Genomic DNA, 20,362 nt, shown 5'->3' on the forward strand with positions numbered 1-20,362 from the left:
TTGTAGTTCACTTTTTGCTGGGGAGCAATAGAGAATGATTGATACTTATGGCCATAACATAACCCTTTATAGAAGGGACCTGGGTGTCTATTATTGCTTGCCCACAGACAATAAATTCAATCCATCCTTCAAATGGATGTTATTTACATTTTTTTATTCGTTCATGGAATGTGGGCGTCGCTGATTAGACCAGCATTTATTGCCCATCCCTAATTGCCCTTGAAAAGGTGGTGGTGAGCCGCCGTTTGAACCGCTGCAGTATAAGTATAGGTACACCCACAGTGCTGTTGGGAAGGAAGTTCCAGGATTTTGACCGTGACAGTGCTGAAACAGTGATACATTTCCAATTCAGGATGGTATGTGGCTTGGAGGGGAACTTGAAGGTGGTGGTGTTCCCATACATCTGCTGCTTCCAGGTGGTAGAGGGCACGGGTTTGGAAGGTGCAGTCAAAGGAGCCTTGGTGAGTTGCTGCAGTGCATCTTGTAGACGGTACACACTGGTGGAGCGAGTGAATGTTTGTGGAAGGGGTGCCAATCAAGTGGGCTGCTTTGTCCTGGATGTGTCCAGCTTCTTGAGTGTTGTTGAAGCTACACTCATCCAAGCAAGTGAAGAGTATTCCATCACAATCCTGACTTGTGCCTTGTGTTAGAGACAGGTGTGCGGTCAGTTCAAACAGCACTGTTTTCCTCTTACCACCTGTCCATAAACAGAAAGCATTTTGAATTAGTTTGCTTTTTGAATAAGTGGTGGTGTATTTTCCCTATCCCTCTGTTTTTGAGAGATCCAATTTTACTACTAATCCCACAGCAAACTCGAGTTAGATTTAACTTAGAAGGTTAGCTTGTTTTACACATTCAAAACCCGTGGAAAGGAGTATTCGCAACTTCCCACTTAGGATTCACACAGTAAAGGGAGGGGTAGAGAAAAGGAGGTTCACAGTACAAGGACCACAGAAAAACTAAATATCGGTTCATGTGAGTTCCAGAGTCCCAAAGTCAGAGTCCAATGAGGAATTCCTTCACGTGTGTAATCAATGGTTGGTTGGAGACCAAGGTTTGCTTTTCATGTGGCGTTGATGTCACAAGATTGCTATGGACACAAGGGCGAATTATTATTAATGCTCCCCTCTTCTGCCTGTGATAGCAGTAGTTTTAATTTCTAATTTGATTTCATAGAATCACAGAATTTTAACAGCATAAAGAGGAGGTCATTCAACCCATCATGTCTGCACCGGCTCTCCAAATCAGCGTTATGACCTAGTGCTATTGCCCTGCATTTCCCCATACCCCTGCATATTGTCTCTATTCAAATAATCATCTAATGCCCTCTTGAATGCCTCAATTGAACCTGCCTCCACCACACTTCCAGGCAGTGCATTCCAGACTTTTTGTGTGAAAAAGTTTTTTCTCACGTCACATTTGCTTCTTTTGCAAATCATTTAAAACCTGTGCCCTCTCGTTCCTGATCCTTTTACGAGCTGGAACAGCTTCTCCCTATCTACTCTGTCCAGCCCCCTCATGATTTTGAACATCTCTATCAAATGTCCTCCTAGCTTTCTTCTCTCCAAGGAGAACAGTCCCAACCTCTCCAATCTATCCTCATGGCTGAAGTTTCTCATCCCTGGAACCATTCTTGTAAACCTCTTCTGCACTCTCTCCAATGTGTTCACATCCTTCCTATAATGCAGCATGCAGAAGTGTAAACAACACTCCAGCTGTGGTCTAATGAGTGTCTTATATAAATTCAGCATAACCTCCTTGCTCTGGTACTCAATACCCCTATTGATAAAGCCCAGGATACTACATACTTTATTAACTGCTCTCTCCACATGCCCTGCCACCTTCAATGGTCTATGCATATATACATCCAGGACTTTCTGCTCCTGCATCCCCTTATTTTATATTGTTCTTCCTACTAAAATGCATCACCTCACACTTCTCCGCATTGTACTTCATCTGCCACCTATCTGCCCACTCCACCAACTTGGCTATGCCCTTTTGAAGTTTACAACACTCCTCAAGCTTCGTATCATCTGCAAACTTTGAAATTATCCCCTGCACACCAAGATCTAGATCATTAATATATAACAGGAAAAGCAAGGGTCCCAATACTTACCCCTGGGGAACCTCACTAAAACCTTCCTCCAGCCTGAAAAATATCCATTGACCATTACTCATTGCATTTTACTTTTCAGCCAATTTTATATCCACGTCGCTATTGTTTATTCCATGAGCAACAACTTGTTTCACAAGTCTGTCGTGTGGCACTATGTCAAATGTTTCCCTTCGTATCCTTTCCTATGTTGAAATGGGTCATGATGTGTTTCCTAAGCCCCAGTTTATGAAGTCCAGTGTTAAAAATAACCCCACAGCAAATTCTTTAGGATGAAACAAAAAACTATGATTTATTAACACATTCTAAACCTGAGGAATGGATCATGGCACACATTCACACTCAAGCATACGAGGTAGAAAGGCAAATAAAGAAAGGGAAAGAAGTTACAAATCGTGAGTTATTTTTAAAGAAATCAAAAGGTATTAATTCATATGAATAGACTCCAGTAAGTCCATGTCCAGTGAAGGTTCTTTCAGGTGGCTTTTTCTGGCAGAATTCATGGTCTTTGCCCTAGGAACTTGGTTGCAGGTTAAGGCAATTGAAGATGCAGCAATGTATTGTCTTCTGGGAATTGGGTTACTTTGTAGGCGAAATACAGTGTTCCTTCTGGAGATCAGGACTTTGAGAGAGATGAGGGTCAGAGGCAGGTTGCTAGCTTGGAGTCCAGTTTTCTCTTGAGGTTAAACCACAACTGAAGACAAAATCCAAAAGCTGTATAATTAAAGCAATTCAAACAGCCCAAGTCTTGGTCATGTGACAGGGTGGTTTCCGGTTGAGCCGTTCAGCTAATGATGCACTCTATCCATTGTATTTTGAGCAGATAACTGTGGAACCATTAGCACAATGTCAGAGATGAGGAGTCACAATAGCCCTGCCTTTGTCCAGAGCTGTCTGATGCAGACTACTAGTCCTTTGTGTTGGCTTGACTGGAATGTTCATACAATGCAAGGGGTGTTACATTCCAGGAGTTTGATGAGTTAGCCTTTGGCCATTTTTACAAACAGAATTTAACCAAGAAAATATGGAAGGAAACAAATTTTTAAGATTTTTTCTTCACGTCTTCTCCACATGACACACCTGCACCTTTGGGAGAAAAAATGAATTCTATTTCATCTTTTCTTTAAAAAACATGTTCAAGGAGAAGAGAAAAAGGTAAGGAGGTATACATTCATTCTCTCAATCACTCCAGAAAACTCTAGGACATTGGGAGATCTCCAGCTACTTTGGAGTCCAGAATGTGCTGCTTTCCTGCCTGACCTGGGCTAGCTAGTTGGGACTCAGCTGGGAGGGCTTTTGATTTATTGTTGGGGATTCTCCCACATTCACGTTGTGGACTGCCAACGGGATACCCCTCCAGCGAATCTTTGTGAATTTCTTTAAGTTTCCTGAGCAGGGTGGCCATATCCTCCCACTGCTCTTGGGTCAGGGGTGCTGATTGGGCATTTGAGATTTTGCGGTCTGCTAGCCTGGCAAACGGGGGTTCAACTGGGGAAGCCTCCTGTCTCTCCTTCTCACTTGACCCCTCCTGGCTAAGCCTCGGATGTGTCCACCCTCTGGCAGACACTCATCGGCCGACTGGGCTCTGGGTTCAATGTGGTTCTAACTGCACTTGAACTCCCCCTGTGGTTATTGTCTTTCCCTGACCTGTTATCTTGGGGAGGAGTTGGTTCCCAATCTGTCCCATTTTGTTTGGGACACTACCCACTGTAAGAGTTCCAACGTGTGTATTGACCAGTGAAGGTTGGCTTGCAATAGACCGTGGTAGAGAACCCAATGGCAGACTTTTACAGCTCCACATGATATAAAATTGGCTTTACTGGCATCCTTGTAAATAGGGCCCGAGCTATTTGCTCACCATGCAAGCTTGATGCTGAAACAGGGTGCATCAAAGCCATCCTGTGGGATAATGGCTACTCTGATCACATCATTTCAAACTGTACATCGCACAAACTCATGAACGGGCCCAGTGCCATCACTTTCAACCCTAAAAAGTGCCCAGTCTACCTCAGATTACCCTGGAAGGGCAAGGTATCTCAAAAGTTTGAGCAACAGTTGAAGCTAGCTGTTTCATGAAGCGACTATCCAGTAGCAACATGAGTGCAGAAGCAACATGGTATTTGCCACTAATAGGATACTGCCGTCAAGCCAAAAAGACATTCTGCCTATAACACAAATGAATATTGTGGTGTATGAATTTCAGTGCCAGTGTGATGCAGACTGGCAGATCATATCAAACAGAATGACTCTTTCGCTGTTCGCAACAGGCAAGGTATGGACTGTACCCAACCAAGCCCATGCTTGCAAAACTCAAAACAGTGTCCAATGTTAGATGTGATTCCATGATTGGACAACATTTGCTAAATAATCCTCAGTGTGCTAAGAATTACACAGACAACCAATTTAAGATTATCAGTTGGGCTTGCAGTGTTGTGCCCAAACCATTTCCACATCCTGGTTTCCTAAACTTAGGTCATCCCTCTCTATTGTGCTAATACTATCATTAACTAACTAACAGAGCCACCCCTCCGCCTTTTCCTCACTTCCTGTCCTTCCTAAATATCCTGTACCCTTCAATATTCAGGTCCCAATCCAAGTACTCCTGCAGCAATGTCTCCGTAATGGCTATCAAATGGTAATTATTTATTTCTATGTGCTGGAAGCTACATATATTAATACACAGGGCCTTTTCATGTACGCACATTCCACCAGTTTCAGTTAAGCAAAATAAGTGACATCTATTCGCTGGTTCATTCCCCAGGCAATGTCTTAACCAGAGTCAAGTTGCCTGCTCTAAATTTCAAACAATGCTTGCCAGTTAACTATCAGTCACCATCACTGGTGCATTCTCCATGGCAACGCCTCTACCAATCAGAGTCCGCTTGCCAACCAATCAGCACTCTCTTCTCATACAGTATAAATATATTGCTTCCCTGACATTGGTATATTCTTGTGAATTGCAAGACAAAAAGCTTCAACAAAAAATCTTTTTTTCTGCAATACTCAAATTCCGTACTGCCAAACGACTCAGAGTGGTGTTTGTTTAAAAAAAGACCAAGCCGTAACCGTGCTAAAAATGTGGAAGCATCCCTATTCAGTCAAATTCCATTATTTACAAGCCCCGCTAAAACATGAACACACTATTAGATTCTTGATAAGCAAGGCAGTGAAAGGTTATCGGCGGTAGGTGGGATGCAGATTTCAGGTTACTCTCAGATCAGCAGGATCGAGGGGTTGAATGGCCTAATCCTGCTCCTTGTTTCAACATTAGAAGAGAGAAGATACAGACAGTTTAAATTCAATTACTGTACGGAGAAGATAATGAACGTAGGGAACAGATTGTCCAGGAGGCAATGAAGACAAATAGTGTTGAAACAATTTAAAGTAGAAATGGATAGTTTTATTCCCTCAGTTGTGTACTTTGCTCGGTAACTTGCTGAACCAACCAATGGACTAGAATTAGATTTTCATACTTACAAGCTCATTTGGCCCAGCTCATCCTGCAATGCTAAGAGGATCTCCGAGAGCCCCTCAGTTGGTGAAGAGGAGGAGGAATAGCATGATACAAGATGTAGATCCTCATTCTTCACTTTGCCATTGTCATAAGTTGTTTTTTGTGAATTCTTAAGAGTTCTTTGCACAGGGAGCTTTTGTCTTCCATCAGACATCATTGTGTTATAATGCTTCATCAGATGGAAAACATTCTGTACATTTGCTGTGACAGAATGACTGGAACTAATGGACTTGAACACAAAACAGCACAATTTAAGGATGGATTAAAAAAATAGCACTTTCCTTCACATCAAGAACTCAATAAATTTAGCTTTCATAGAACTGAATATGTTTTAATAAGCTGTTCAAAATATTGAGGATATTCAATTAAAGACCACTTTGACTCCAAGTGCAGAACGGCTTTACTGTTCACATGGGACACTCCTGCTGCACACTGTAGTCTTAGATAACAGAATAAGATCAATTTAACTATCAAATAAACTTTGGCAAAATTATTTGATTACATAATCTTAATAGAAGGAAAACAAAAGGATACCAGTAGAATACAGCAGCACCAATGTAATGTGCAATAATGAGGGAACGTAGGGTTGATCACTGTATCCCCGAGCATCCACTGTGGAAGACAGTCGTTGACCACTAACCAAATCTCCTAATGACGGAGCACAGAATCTTAAAGTTTCTTACTTTCCTCCTTCACATATTTTTACAAGAGGAAAGAACCTGTGCACCAGCCCCTAAGGCTCCTTCATGATCACTCTAATAATTGCCTGCTAGGGAATGTACAAAATCCAATCGTGGTTATCTGCTTCCTTGTGGGTAAGCAATTACCATTATATCTACATTTGACATGCATAAATAGAAAATCCATTACAGTACATAAAAACTGATCAATTAGGAGCAGGAGTAGGCCATACTGCCCCTCAGGCCTGCTCGGTCATTTGATAAGATCATGGCTGATCAGATTGGGGCCTCAGCTCCACTTTCCTGTCTACATCCTAGACCCTTTGACTCCCTCGTCAGTCAAAAATCTAACTCGGCCTTAAAAATATTTAATGACCCTGCCTCCACTGCTCTCTGGAGAAGAGAATTCCACAGACTAACAGAGCTCTGAAGAAGATTCATACAGACTCGAAATGCAGGTCTGGCAGCATCTGTTTCTCTCTCCACAAATGCTGCCAGACCTGCTGAGTTTTTCCAGCATTTTCTGATTTTTTTTTTCAGATTTCCAGAGATGGTCTCACCAATGCCCTACAACTGTAGCAAAACTTCCCTACTTTTATATTCCATTCCTCTTGCAATAAACAACATCATTCCATTTGCTTTCCTAATTACTTGTTGTACCTGCATACTAATTTTCTGTGATTCATGTACAAGACACCCAGGTCCCTCTGTACCTCAGTGTTCTGCGATCTCTCTCCATTTAAATAATATTCTGCTTTTCAATTCTTCTTTCCCACAAAATACTCCATCTACCAAATATTTGCTCATTCACTTAACCTGTCTATATTCCCTTGCAGATTCCAGACTCTTCACAACTTACTTTCCTATCTATCTTTGTGTCGTCAGCAAATTTAGCAACCACACAATCAGTCCCTTCATCCTAGTCAGTTATATAGGTTATAAATAGTTGAGGCCCCAGCACTGATCCCTGTAACACTCCACTAGTTAGAGCTTGCCAACCTGAGAATGACCTATTTATCCCTACTCTCTGCTTCCCATTAGCTAGCCAACCCTCTCTTTATGATAATATGTTACTCCCTACACCGCGAGCTCTTACTTTGTGTAATAACCTTTGATGTGGTGCCTTATCAAGCGCCTTTTGGAAATCCAAGTACACCACACCTACAGGTTCCCTTTTATCCTCATTACTTGTTACTTCCTCAAAGAACTCAATAAATGAGTCAAACAGGATATCCTTTTCACAAAATCATGTTGACTCTGCATGATTGCACTGAGAATTTCTAAGTGCCCTGCTATAACCTTAATAATAGATTCTAGTAATTTCCCCATGACAGATGTTAGGCTAACTGGCCTGTAGTTTCCTGCTTTCTGTCTCTCTCCTTTCTTGAGTAGAGGGGTCACATTTGCTATTACCCAATCCGATGGGACCTTTCTAGAATCTAGTGCATCAATGCATCTACTATATCTGCAACTACTCCTTTTAAGACCCTGGGATGCAATCCAACAGGACCTGGGGACTTATCAGCTTTTAGTTCTAATAATTTTCTCAGTATCCTTTTCCTGGTGACTGTAATTGTTTTAAATTCCTCCCTCCCTTTCACCTTCTGATTTTCAAGTATTTCTGGGGTGTTATTTGTATCTTCTACAGTGAAGACAGACTCAAAATATCTGTCCAACACCTGCGCCATTTCCTTATTTCCCATTATTAATTCCCCAGTCTCACTTTAGAGGACCAATGCTCACTTTAGTTACTCTTTTCCTTTTTAAATACCTGTAGAAACTCCTACTAGCAGTTTTATATTTCTAGATAGCTTTCTCTCATACTCCAATTTCTTCCTCCTCATTACATTTTTACTCATTCTTTGCTGATTTTTAAATTCTGTCCAATCTTCTGGCCTGACACTAATCTTCACAGAACTGTACACTTTTTCTTTCAATTTGATACCATCTTTAACTTCCTTAGTTAGCCACAAGTGATGCATCCTTCTCCTACAGTCTTAATTCTCACTGAAATGTATATTTGCCAAGTGTTATAAAGTAACTCCTTAAATGTCTACCACTGCATCCCAACTGAACTATCCCTTAATCTAATTTCCCGGTTAACTTTAGCCAGCTCTATCATCATATCCTTTTATTTGGAAATAACAGACTGAAAAATAATTTTGCACAACTTGGTGCAGTATCATATCTCTCTTAACATCATCACCCTCCCAAGAACACCAATGGTGCTTGAAATTTTGATGACTTTCACCTGTCTTCTCTCTGAGCAAGAAAAGACTGACCTAAAACTTCACTTTCTAAACTTACTGTGCCAGCGACAAACGGAAATTCAGCAAGGCCTGGCCAAACACGAAGTGAACAAGAGTTTTTTCCTCTCACCTCATTCTGTAAAAAGAGATTCCTTGTTTAAAAACAATTAGGAGAGCTAAAGGCTAAATTTTGAAGAACTTCTTTAAAACATATAAGAGCAAAATAATGAGGATGCTGGAAACCTATTCAGTTTGACATTATTAGTTTTAATCAGTCAAATAAATAAAAATAAGAAACAGTAATTGGGAAGCAGATGTATGTACCATTTCTTTTACTACTCCTATCCCTAGGAATCAATCTAGTGAACCTTCTCTGAATTGCCTCCAATCCAAATATATCCCTCCTTTAACAGGGGGCGGTGATGGCGTGGTGGTATTGTCACTGGACTGGTAATCCAGAGTAATGCTCTGGGAACCTGGGTTTGACTCCCAGATGGTGGAATTTGAATTAATTTTTTTAAAAAATCTGGAATTAAAAGTCTAATGATGACCACGCCGATTGTCGTAAAAACCCACTTGGTTCACTAATGCCTTTTAGGGAAGGAAATCTACTGTCCTTACTTGGTTTGGCCTATATGTGACTCCAGACCCACAATAATGTGGTTGACTCTTAAATGTCCTCTGAACAAGGGCAATTAGGGATGGGTATTAATTGCTGGCTCAGCCAGCAACGCCCACATCCCATGAACGAATAATTTTAAAAAAGAGACGAAAACTACACAGTACACCAGGGTGGTCTCAACAATACCTGTATAGTTGCAACAAGACTTTTATACTCTATCGCAAGGGGAATGAAGGCTAACATTCTATTTGCCTTCCTAATTACATGCTGTATCTGCATGCTAACTTTTTGCGAGTCATGTGCAAGAACACTTAGAACCTCTGTACCGCAGCATTTTCTCCCCATTTAAATAATGATCGGCTTTTCTATTCTTCCCACCAAAGTGGACAACCTCACATTTTCCCACATTATACTCTAACTGCAAAATTTTTGAGCACTCACTTAATCCATCTATATCCCTTTGTAGACTGTTTGTGTCCTCACAACTAGCTTTCCTACCTATATATGTTATCATCAAATTTGGCTATTCTGTCCCTTCATCCAAATCATTAATACAGATCATAAATAGTTGACACCCCTGCACCGATCCCTGTGGCATCTGACTAATTACATCTGCCAATCTGAAAACGACACATTTATCCGGACTTTGTTTCCTGTTGGTTAGCTAATCCTCTATCCATGCTAATATATTAACCCCAACACCATGAACTCTAATCTTGTGCAGTAACCTTTTATGTCCCATTTTATCGAATGCCTTTTACAAATCCAAATACACTACATCTATTGTTTCCCCTTTATTCACCCTGTTTGTTGCATCTTCAAAGAACTTTTAATAAATGTGTCAAACAATTTCCCTTTCACAAAACCATGTTGACTCTGCTTGATTGTATTATGATTCTCTAAATGTCCTGCTATTACTCCCTTAGTGACAATTTCCTACATTTTCTCAATGGTAAAGTTAGGCTAACTGGCGTATAGGGCGGAATCACCCAGATTTGCATTAAGTGCGGTAGCAGGCGTGAAAAACAACGCTTTATCCGCCAGCCGTAACGGTGGATTTTTGGGCCATATCGTCCTCTTCCATCTCATTAATAATGCATTCACAGGAAACACACCAGATTGTTGGCGTGTGGCCTCGGATTTGTCCGCCACATCGTGACCTCAGTGCTCCCTCACTCTGGGCGTCATATTTAAAGTGCACTAGAGCACTTCGTGTCAACAGGTCAGGACTACTCCAGACCAGATGGCCCCAAAAGCAAAGATGATGGCAGCCCTCTCTCTGGGGCACTTGCTGGACGTAATAGAAGGCTGACGCAAACTCCTCTACCCCCACTCTGGCTGCAGGAGGTCTACCAGAGTCACCAATCAGGCCTGGAAGGCAGTGGCAACAGCAGTCAGTGCCAACGGAACACAGAGGAGGTCAGTCATCCATTGCAGGAAGAGGATGAATGCTCTCACCCGTTCCACCAGGATAGGTCAACGACCTCATCATTCTCAACACACACTCCCAAATCTATCACACATGGATCTCAGACCTCAAGGGACAACACCACTAACTCTCACACACACCCTCACATCTCCATCAGGCTCATATCCTCTGGAGCTCGTGTCCTCATCCTGTCCATGACTCCGCTCACCGCATAAACATTCCATGCACTGGCATGCACCTTGCTCAGGCTCTCTGTCCATGTTCAGGAGAAGCTGGCTCACAACAGGAGGGAGAGGTCCCAGACCGGGGTGTGGCCAACATTAGGCCCCTCATTCACTTAGAGGAGCGTGCCATCGCACTGACTGGTGAGGACATGGACTGCACCTGCAGCAATGGCGAGATCAGTGGTGAACACCCGCCTGAGGGTCCTGCACCAGATCATCACTCTCTCAACGCAACGGTTAGTGTTCTCTTTCCTGTTTTTGACTCTGCTGCCATGCACTAATTATCTCTACTTTGATTCACAGGGAGCTCTGCTAAGCAACCAATGCCCTCGGCCAGCAAGTCCCTCAGCTCCATCCAGGTCCTCATCTCGAGCGAAGAGGACACTTCCTCCATTGAAATAAGCACCCTGGGAGACCCATCACAGTGCTTCCCCACACCCTCCACCGGCTCAGAGACACACGCTGCAGTGGGACCTAGATCAGGCTCGGGTTCACAATCTGGTGGTCACTGTATGGACATGTGTCCGCAGCAGGAGGAGAAGGGTTCAGCCAAACTCTCCGGCACTTGGAGTGCTGCTAGGGAAAAGGCATCTGTGAGGTCTGAGTCAGATGATAAGCCTCTGGATTCAGCCTTCCAAGTCATCGTCAAGAGTCAGCAGAAGACAGGGGGAGCATCACACAGAGCTGTAGGGAGCCCCAATCAGAGTGGCATGCAAATTGGAGGAGTGCGTTGGCCTGCTCTCCGATGAAGTGGTGCCCAACATGCGTGCGCATGGAGGTCTCCAAGGGAAGGATGGCGGATGCCATGGAGATGGAGATGTGCGCAGACCTGCATTCCATCGCAATAGGCCTGGGTGAGTTCCTGCAGTGGCAAAGCGAGGGGGAACAGGGCATTGCGATGTCTCTCAGGTGCTCTTTCCCCCAAGGAGTCAGGGTGGAGCCCTCAGGCACCCGAAGGGAGGAGCAACAGCAGCTGGGAACTCCTGGGTCATCCAGTCAAGAATCTCAGAGGCTGTCCGTTCTCAAATCCCCTTTTGCCTGTTACCCTCCTCAGCCTTGGCCTCTATCACTGCAAAGGGAGCAACTGGCCTACAGAGGACAGCCAAAGTAAGCTTGGGCCCTCAAGGCCTCAGCTCTCCAGAAGATACATGCAGAAGGCATCAAAGGCAACAGGGCCAATTGCACAGGCTGTCTCCACCCCTTCTGCGGATGTCAGGGCAGCACCTAGAAGAAGTGATATGCCTAGAAAAGTTAAGAAATTCTGATCACAAGCGGTTGCATGGGTAAACACGAGTCACTTTATGATCTGAAAATATATTCATTTTCACTGAATAACTGTAATATTGTCTTCCAGCTTCACTTACAGGCTTTGCAAGTCCTCCCTCTGCAGCAGCCCCCCCACCCCTCACTAGCATTTCAGCTGCAAGAAACCAGACCACGATTGATTCTGGAGGGAGAAGCGTGTGTGTGGCAGGGCCTCGTGCAAGCACTCTCCCACACACAAGGAGCCTTCATTCATCACAGTCATCTCACTGTCCCGAGCATTTCAGTGCTACCTGCTGGGATTCTCTTTCAGTTGTCCATCTGAACTGACGTGCAGCTCTGCCCACCCACTCATCATACTCCCATGCAGCACCTATGCCTGTCCAACACAAGGCTCCGCTCACTTTCGATTCAAAACACATGGTCGTAGTCAAATTTCTTGTAAGCTCCTCTACCCTTTCCCCCGTCCCAGTCATCCATGTCCTTTCCCCCATCACAGTCGACCCCCCTGGCATCACCTTCAACCTCCACCTCGTTACCCTATAGCCCGAATGTCACGAATGTCCAGGTGAACCTGCATGTTCCCTAATTTCCTGAAAATCCCACCCCCATCCATACTGACCTACCGACCTCCTCCTTCCCACCCTCAGGTCTGTGTTTGCCTCTATGTCTCCGCCAACCACTCTCTGCCCCTTCTACCAGTACCGAGAGACACTCACCCTCCCACCCTACCTGGTCCCTTTGTCCCTCTCACATTCACCATTCCATCCTAGCACGCTCATCCTGAGTTCTCTCCCCAGGAGGCAGTCATTGGAACCATTTCTGGACATGGGGGGGTGAAGTGGGCATGGCAGTCAAATAGCAGTGGCGGACATGGAACTGAAGCAGGACTTAAAGTGTGGGCCTAATTTAAAGACGTGATGGCAGCCATCTTGCAAATCAAATGGAAGGCAGAAATCAGCAGGAGTGGCAGATGCTTGGCACCCATGGCAGGGCTGCCCCATGGTTTACTGATGCAGCTCCTGAGGTGATGTTGGACACAGTACGTGAGAGTTTAAGAGTCTTGTTCTTGGAGGGAAACTAAGCAGGCCTAGATAGAAGTGGCAGAACATGTCAGCAGCCGTAATGTCATCCTGAGGACCTGGGTCCAGTGCCACAAAAGGTTTAATGACCTTCATTGTACTGTCAAGGGAAATGCAAAGTAACACCCAAATGGCATGCTCCAGCTATACAGCCACTAGCAGAAATACCAGCTGAGTAGCTAGTGGGTTCATTTTACACCTGGACATGGAAGAGATGTGCGAACTGGGTAATTACTACCCTGTCACCGTATCTCATAGCTCTATCCCTGCTGAGGACCTGGCAGCACTGTTAGATGAGACTTCTCATATAAATGGGCCACTGATATTGGTGAAAGAGGCCAGCACTGCCTTAGCTCCCTCGTTTTTGTCCTTGCAGGAGAAAATGCAAAATGCAAAGGACAGGGTGCGCACAGGAGGCAGCAGCAATGGACATTGCGAGACTGTCGCCACATGTAGAAATGAGTGGTGGAGAGATAGGAACACCTGGAGAAGAGGGTGAATAAATACTGAGATGAAAGGGATGGAGTGCAGTCCTCCCCACCTGACTGCAGTCCAAAGCTTCAGCTGCATTGGAAACCTCAGTTCTGCAGAGGCATCTACTATCACAGGTAAATATTCAGTCTTTCCATGTTTCCCACAAGGTGGTGGATTATGTAAGCATGCCCATACTGTTGCAGCAGCACCAGGGAGCTCGGACAAGACAGAACAAACACAAGGCACTGTCACATCACTTAAGCGCACCTTCCATCAGTGCAGATGCACCCATGTTGGTGGGTCCTTGTGCATGATTAGAAAGGATGGCACTGGGTGAGGAGCAGGTCACGAATGAGCAGGCAGGGATGACAGAGGCAGAAGTGGAGGCAGCTGTTGCAGTCACCCTTGGCGGATGGAAGACTGACACAGTCATGGTCAGCTGAGGGTAGATGCAGAGCTTCAGAAATCACTAGCAAGGCTGCTGTATTTTGACCAGCAGCCCAAGATGTGTGCCCACATATTGAAGTTCCTGGAGGCAGTACAGAGTCTTGGACTGAGAATGGATGAGTCCATTCAACACATATGTACCATCATGGTTCAGTGCCTTTAGCTCCTCCACTGAGTGAATGGCCAACCTCATGGAGAACCAATGCACAGCACTCTGAATGGATGCAAGAACAGCACAGTGACATGCACAGAATGCATGCAATGCTGTGTAGCATTGACATGTCAGTGGACCAGATGGCGCAAAGATACACGGAGTAGATGCCAGTTGTGCCCCAGTTGGCGGTCACCTCTGGTGATTCAAAGTGCCAAAGGGCTGAGGCAGTCGCAACAGAGGATGAGGGCGCCACCGTTCATGGGATGCTATCATCATCCTCCTCTTTGGCTCCTCTGAACTACACAGCAGGGCTCTTGTTACGGAGACTAACACTGCATCGATGCCGATGCAGCTGCCTCTGGAGATGCCACTGACACCATGATAAAGACGACCACCACATGCATCTCAGCTGCAAGCAGGCATATGCTACCAGATGCCTCCACCTCGTCAGAGGCCACAAGAGCAGAACCATGTAGAAGTGGTCGGACTGAGTGGTTCACTGGGTTAATTTTGTTTGAGATTGTTAGTAATAAATTACAATGTGCACAATGGAAATATTGAGCCATGATCCCAGATGTGTGAACTTACTTTATTTAATGTCAAGACTGGAAAATAGGGAAGAAGTGAAGGGAAGCAGTGATCTTTAAATGGAGACACCAAGACCTCTGTAGAGAAGTGTACTATGTATTGCCCGTAAGAATTGATCTATTCAAAGTTGTGTGTTTGATGGCTGTGTTCTCACAAGCAGATCAGAGCAAGTGCCAGAGCATAGTGCTGCTGGATGAGGAGTACTCAGGTGAAACATGCCTGGATCAGATGTACCCTGTGGTTCAGGCCATCCTGGTGCGAGCTTGCACTCCAGATTCAGTCCTACCCCAGCTACTTCCCATGCACAGCATGAGTTCTGCAACTCCCTTCCCTTCCACCTCCAATGAACTGTGCCGATCTGGCACTTCACCCTCTTCAAAGTCCACACTGCTTTGGAGGATGATGTTATGGGCAGCACAGCAATCCACCACAATGGACAAGACCCTTGCAGAAGTGTATTGAAGGGCAGGATCCGACAGGTCCAGGCACCGGAACCATATCTTCAGAAGCCTGATGACCTGCTTGACGTTGGTCCTTGTGAGCAGGTGGCTTCGGTTATAGCATGTCTGCGGCTCTGTCTCAGGGTCATAAAAAGGGGCAATCTCTTCAAGGGATATGCCTTGTCCTCTGGAATCCATCCAGAGAGTTTAAGTGATGGCATGAAGAACTACTGCCAAATTGCCAAGATAATGAGCACACTCAGGTATAAAGTCTTGTTGTGGTCACATACTAGCTGAACATTTAGAGAGCAGAAGGTCTCCCTGTTGATGAATCTCACCCGCTACTCACTCAATACCTTGATGGCCACATGGGTGCAATTGATGATGCTCTCTTCTGATGGGGATCTACAGATGGAGACGAATCCATGACCTTTGTGGCTGCGAAGCATCATTTGTTTGAAATTGCAAATAGAGCAACAGTAATCTTCAAGATGCAATGTTGTGCTGTCACTTGCAAGATAGGCACAGTCTCCGCCAGCACCGAATCTCGGACATGTCCAGGTAGCTTCTTTCTCGGCACACTGTCTGCTGAGCCTATGGGTCTTCGTTGCCTTCCAGCCCCTCTCCTTTCTCATGCCTGGTCTCTGCATCTGCTCCTGAGGATGATGATACTCATTGCTTTTTAATCCCACGTCCACCTGTTGCCTTGCTTGTGGTCAGTTGCACTTACAAATAATTAATGAACCCCCACCATGGCCTCACAATCCCTGGAGGGTCACAATCCCGCCACTAACTAGCGTGTACAGGCCACTTGCTCCGCTAACTCTGCTCACCCAATGGCAGCAGTATGCCAATAATTATGCCCCACTGAGCCATGCACCCTATTTATGAGCTGACCTAATTGAATGGTGCAGCCATGACTGGCTCCCCACTGTGTTGCCGCCTCCTTCTACTGGGACTGTTTCAGATCCATTATGGAACCTGCACCTCACCACAAAAATAACAAACTATCCCTTAACGAGCTTTCAAGCTAATTAAAAAGGTTAATTGAGCACCGAACCGAATTGGTGGAGGTTACTGGGTCCCGCCTTCCCCCTCCTCAGCAAAATCACAGACAGTCAAAATGGCAGCAGCAAACTGGTTGGCAGTACTGAATTATGTGCCTGCACACCTCTGTTCCTGCCCCAATACTGGGGCATAATTCTACCTCAGCTTGAGCAAGTCATACTAAAGACACAAATAAATAAAACAAGGAACTGTGTAATCTGTCCTTGTATAGGACTTTTAGAGAACATCTAAAAATATGAACAGAATTTAGAAGAGCTTTGTTGAAATTAAATTCATGAAAATGCAGTAACAGTTGCCATTATAACAATTTACAAATAATTTCAGTCATTTTTCCCCCGCACCTTCACAACGTCTTTCTTTTTCTTGGTTTTCTTTTTCTTTTTTGTAGAACAGGATCCTATAAGTATTCTGTTCATTTCAAGTCCAGTCTGAAGCTGGAAAGAAACAGAATAAGTTCATTAAAAAAAACACAAACATTCCTTAAATGCTCAAATCTTACACAATACTCTTGGCTGCCAAGATTTAAGGTAGGTATTATTACTCGGACATTGCAGAGAGACATGTTTGTCCCATGGGGAATTTCCAGAAATTACCTGCAGCAATATTACGTTTTTGCAAAGGTAAGAACAATATGATTCACAGTGTGTTTTCTACCTAAACAAAAGAATGTAAGAACTAGGAACAGGAATAGGCAATTCAGCCCCTCGAGCCTGCCCCACCATTCAATACAATCATGGCTGATCTCATTTCGGCCTCAACTTCAATTTCCCACCCTCTCCCCATAACCTTTCAACCCGTTACAAATTAAAAAGCTGTCTATCTCCTCCTTAAATTTATTCAGCATCCCGGCATCCACTACACTCTGAGGTAGTGAATTCCACAGATACACGACCCTTTGAGAAAAGTAATTCTTCCTAAGCTCTGATTTAAATCTACTACCCCTTAGCCTAAGCAATGGCTTCTCATTCTAGAATGCCCCACAAGGGGAAACATCCGCTCCATGTTTACTTTGTCTATCCCCTTTAGCATCTTATATACCTCAACTAGATCTCCTCTCATCCTTCTAAATTCCAGCGAGTATAGGCCTAAACTGCTCAATCTCTCCTCATAAGACAAGCCCCGCATCTCTGGAATCAATCTATTGAACCTCCTCTGAACCTCCTCTAATGCAACTACATCCTTCCTCAAGTAAGGGGACCAAAACTGCGCACAGTACTCCAGGTGCGGTCTCACCAATGCCTTGTACAGTTGCAATAACACTTCCCTATTTTTATACACTATTCCTTTAGCAATAAATGCCAAAATTCCATTTGCCTTCTTTATTACCTGCTGTACCTACATACTAAATTTCAGCGATTCATGCATGAGGACACCCAGATCCCTCTGCATTGAAGCATTTTGAAGTTTCTCTCCATTTAAATAAGTCATTTTTTTATTCTTCCAACCAAAATGGATTACCTTACACTTATCCATGTTAAACTCCATCTGCCAAATTTTGGCCCATTCACCTAACTTGCCCATATCCATTTGTAAATTTCTTATTTCTTCATTGCAATTTACTTTCCCATCTATTTTGATGTCATCTGCAAATTTAGCTAAAGTACCTTCTATCCCTGAATCCAATTCATTAATATAGATTGTAAATAGTAGGGCCGAAGGACTGAACCCTGTGGCACCCCACTAGTTACAGCTTGCCTCTCTCTCTGCTTTCTGTTGGTTAGCCAATCCTCTATCCAAGTTAATATATTATCCCTAACTCCATGTGATCTTATCTTGCGTATTAATCTTTTGTGCGGCACCTTATCAAAGGCCTTCTGGAAGTCCAGATATGCTACATCAAAGGATCCCCATTATCCACTTTGCTTGTCACATCTTCAAAGAACTCTAGCAAATTAGTCAAACATGATTTACTCTTCATAAAACCATGCTGACTCTGATGGATTTCATTTTGACTTTCCAAATGCCCCATTAATACTTCCTTAATAAAGGATTCCAACAATTTCCCAACGACAGATGTTAAACTAACTGGTCTATATTCTCCTACTTTTTGCCTTCCCTCCCTTTTTGAACATTAGCATTTTTTCCAATCCACTGGAACCTTTCCAGAATCCAGGGAATTTTGGAATTTATAGCCAATACGTCCACTATCTCCGCTGCCACCTCCTTTAAGACCCTGGGATGTAGGCCATCAGGTCCTGGGGACTTGTCACCCTTTAATCCCAATAGTTTGCTCAGTACTTTTTCTCTAGTGATGGTGATTGTTCTAAGTTCCTCCTCTATACCCTCTGCACTACCTGTTACTATCAGGGTGGCACTAGTGTCCTCCACCATGAAAACTGAGGCAAAATATTGATTAAGCGTCTCTGCCATTTCTGTGTTCCCCACTATTAGTTCCCCAGTCTCATCCTCCAAGGGACCAACATTCACTTTAGCTACTCTCTTTCCTTTTATACACTTGTAGAAGTTTTTGCTATCAGTTTTTACATTTTGCGCTAGTTTTTTTTCATAACTTACCTTTGCTCTTTTTATTATATTTTTAGTAACCCTTTGTTGATCTTTAAAAGTTTCCCAATCTTCCAGCCTGCCACTGACCTTTGCAATTTGGCATGCCTTAGTTTTTGCCTTTATGTTATCTTTAACTTCCTTGTTTAGCCATAGATGCTTTTCCCCCTTCTTACCATCTTTCTTCTTCTTTGGAATATATTTTACTTGGGAGGAATTGAATGTCTCCTTAAATATCTGTCACTGTTCATCAACTGTCCTAACTTGTAGTCTTCCCGCCCAGTCCACTAGAGCCAAATCTGCCCTCATGCCTATGCAGTTATCAATGTATAACTCCAGAACAGTGGTGTGGGACTCAAAGTTTCTCGCTCTTAAAATGAACTTGAGATTCTAGCATGCTATGATCACTCTTCCCTAGAGGATCCTTTACTATGCGATCATTAATTAATCCCATCTCATTACACAAAACCAAATCCAGAATAGGGACCAGGCGCTGGTTGGTTCCATAACATATTGCTCCAAGAAACAATCTCCAATATACTCTATGAATTCTCCCTCGAGGCTACCCTTGCCAATTTGATTAGTCCAGTGTATATGCATATTAAAATCACCCATGATTATTGCCATGCCTTTCTTACATGCTCCGAGTATTTCCTGGTTTTTGCTATGCCCTCCTGTTGAACTACTGTTTGAGGAATTATAGTTTACTCCCACCAGGGACTTCTTTCCCTTGCTATTTCTTATTTCTGTCCAGACTGATTCTACATCTTGCTCTCCAGTGCCTATATCATTCCTCACCATAGCACTGATCTCTTCCTTTACTAACAAACCTACACCACCTCCTTTTCCTTCCTGCCTATCCTTCTGGAACACTGAGTACCCTTGGATATTCAACTCCCAAACCTGTTCTCCCTGTAACTGCGTCTCAATAATTGCCACCAAATCATATCTATTTATCTCTATTTGCACTGTTAACTCAGCTTTATTCCGAATGCTATGAGCATTCAGATACAAAGTGTTTAAGTTTGCCCTATTGTCAATTTTCCCTACTCTTATATGATTCTGTGGTGCAATATGGTACTCACACACTCTGTCCCTTCCTTTCACTTTATAGTAACAATCAGCCTCATCACTAACCTGCATTCTTAACCTCTCCTTAAATTTTGATTTGTTATATTTCCATGCAACTGAACCCCCACACCCACCCCCCCACCCCCCAACTATTTAGTTTAAAGCCCTACCTACAACCCTAGTTATGCAATTCGCCAGGACACTGGTCCCAGCCTGATTCAAGTGGAGCCCATCCGAATGGAATAGCTCCCTCTTTCCCCAGTACAGGTGCCAATGTCCCATGAATTCAAACCCATTTCTCCCACACCAATCTTTGAGCCATGCATTTACCTCTTCAATCTTATTGACCCTGTGCCAATTAGCTTGTGGATCAGGTAGTAATCTGGAGATTATTACCTTTTTGGTTCTGCTTTTTAATTTAGCCCCTAGCTGCTCGTATTCC

The 20,362-nt window shown here is 43.9% G+C and overlaps 1 protein-coding gene across 4 annotated transcripts in view; it reads right to left on the bottom strand.

Moving 5' to 3' along the window:
- cep57l1 (centrosomal protein 57, like 1) overlaps positions 1–20,362 on the bottom strand; it is a 62,517-nt gene that overhangs the window by 6,392 nt on the left and 35,763 nt on the right. For 2 of the 4 annotated variants that reach the window (XM_041188709.1, XM_041188708.1), the window contains exons 7-9: positions 16,689–16,781; positions 8,615–8,692; positions 5,591–5,856 (exon numbers count right to left, since the gene is read on the bottom strand). In XM_041188709.1, coding sequence (XP_041044643.1) covers positions 5,591–5,856; positions 8,615–8,692; positions 16,689–16,781 — 437 coding nt within the window. Of the gene's footprint in view, positions 1–544; positions 698–5,590; positions 5,857–8,614; positions 8,693–16,688; positions 16,782–20,362 lie in introns of those variants that run through there. The other 2 variants (XM_041188712.1, XM_041188711.1) reach the window with 2 other exon arrangements.

Source organism: Carcharodon carcharias, chromosome 5 (genome assembly GCF_017639515.1).
Source record: "Carcharodon carcharias isolate sCarCar2 chromosome 5, sCarCar2.pri, whole genome shotgun sequence".
Taxonomy (NCBI): Eukaryota; Metazoa; Chordata; class Chondrichthyes; order Lamniformes; family Lamnidae; genus Carcharodon; species Carcharodon carcharias.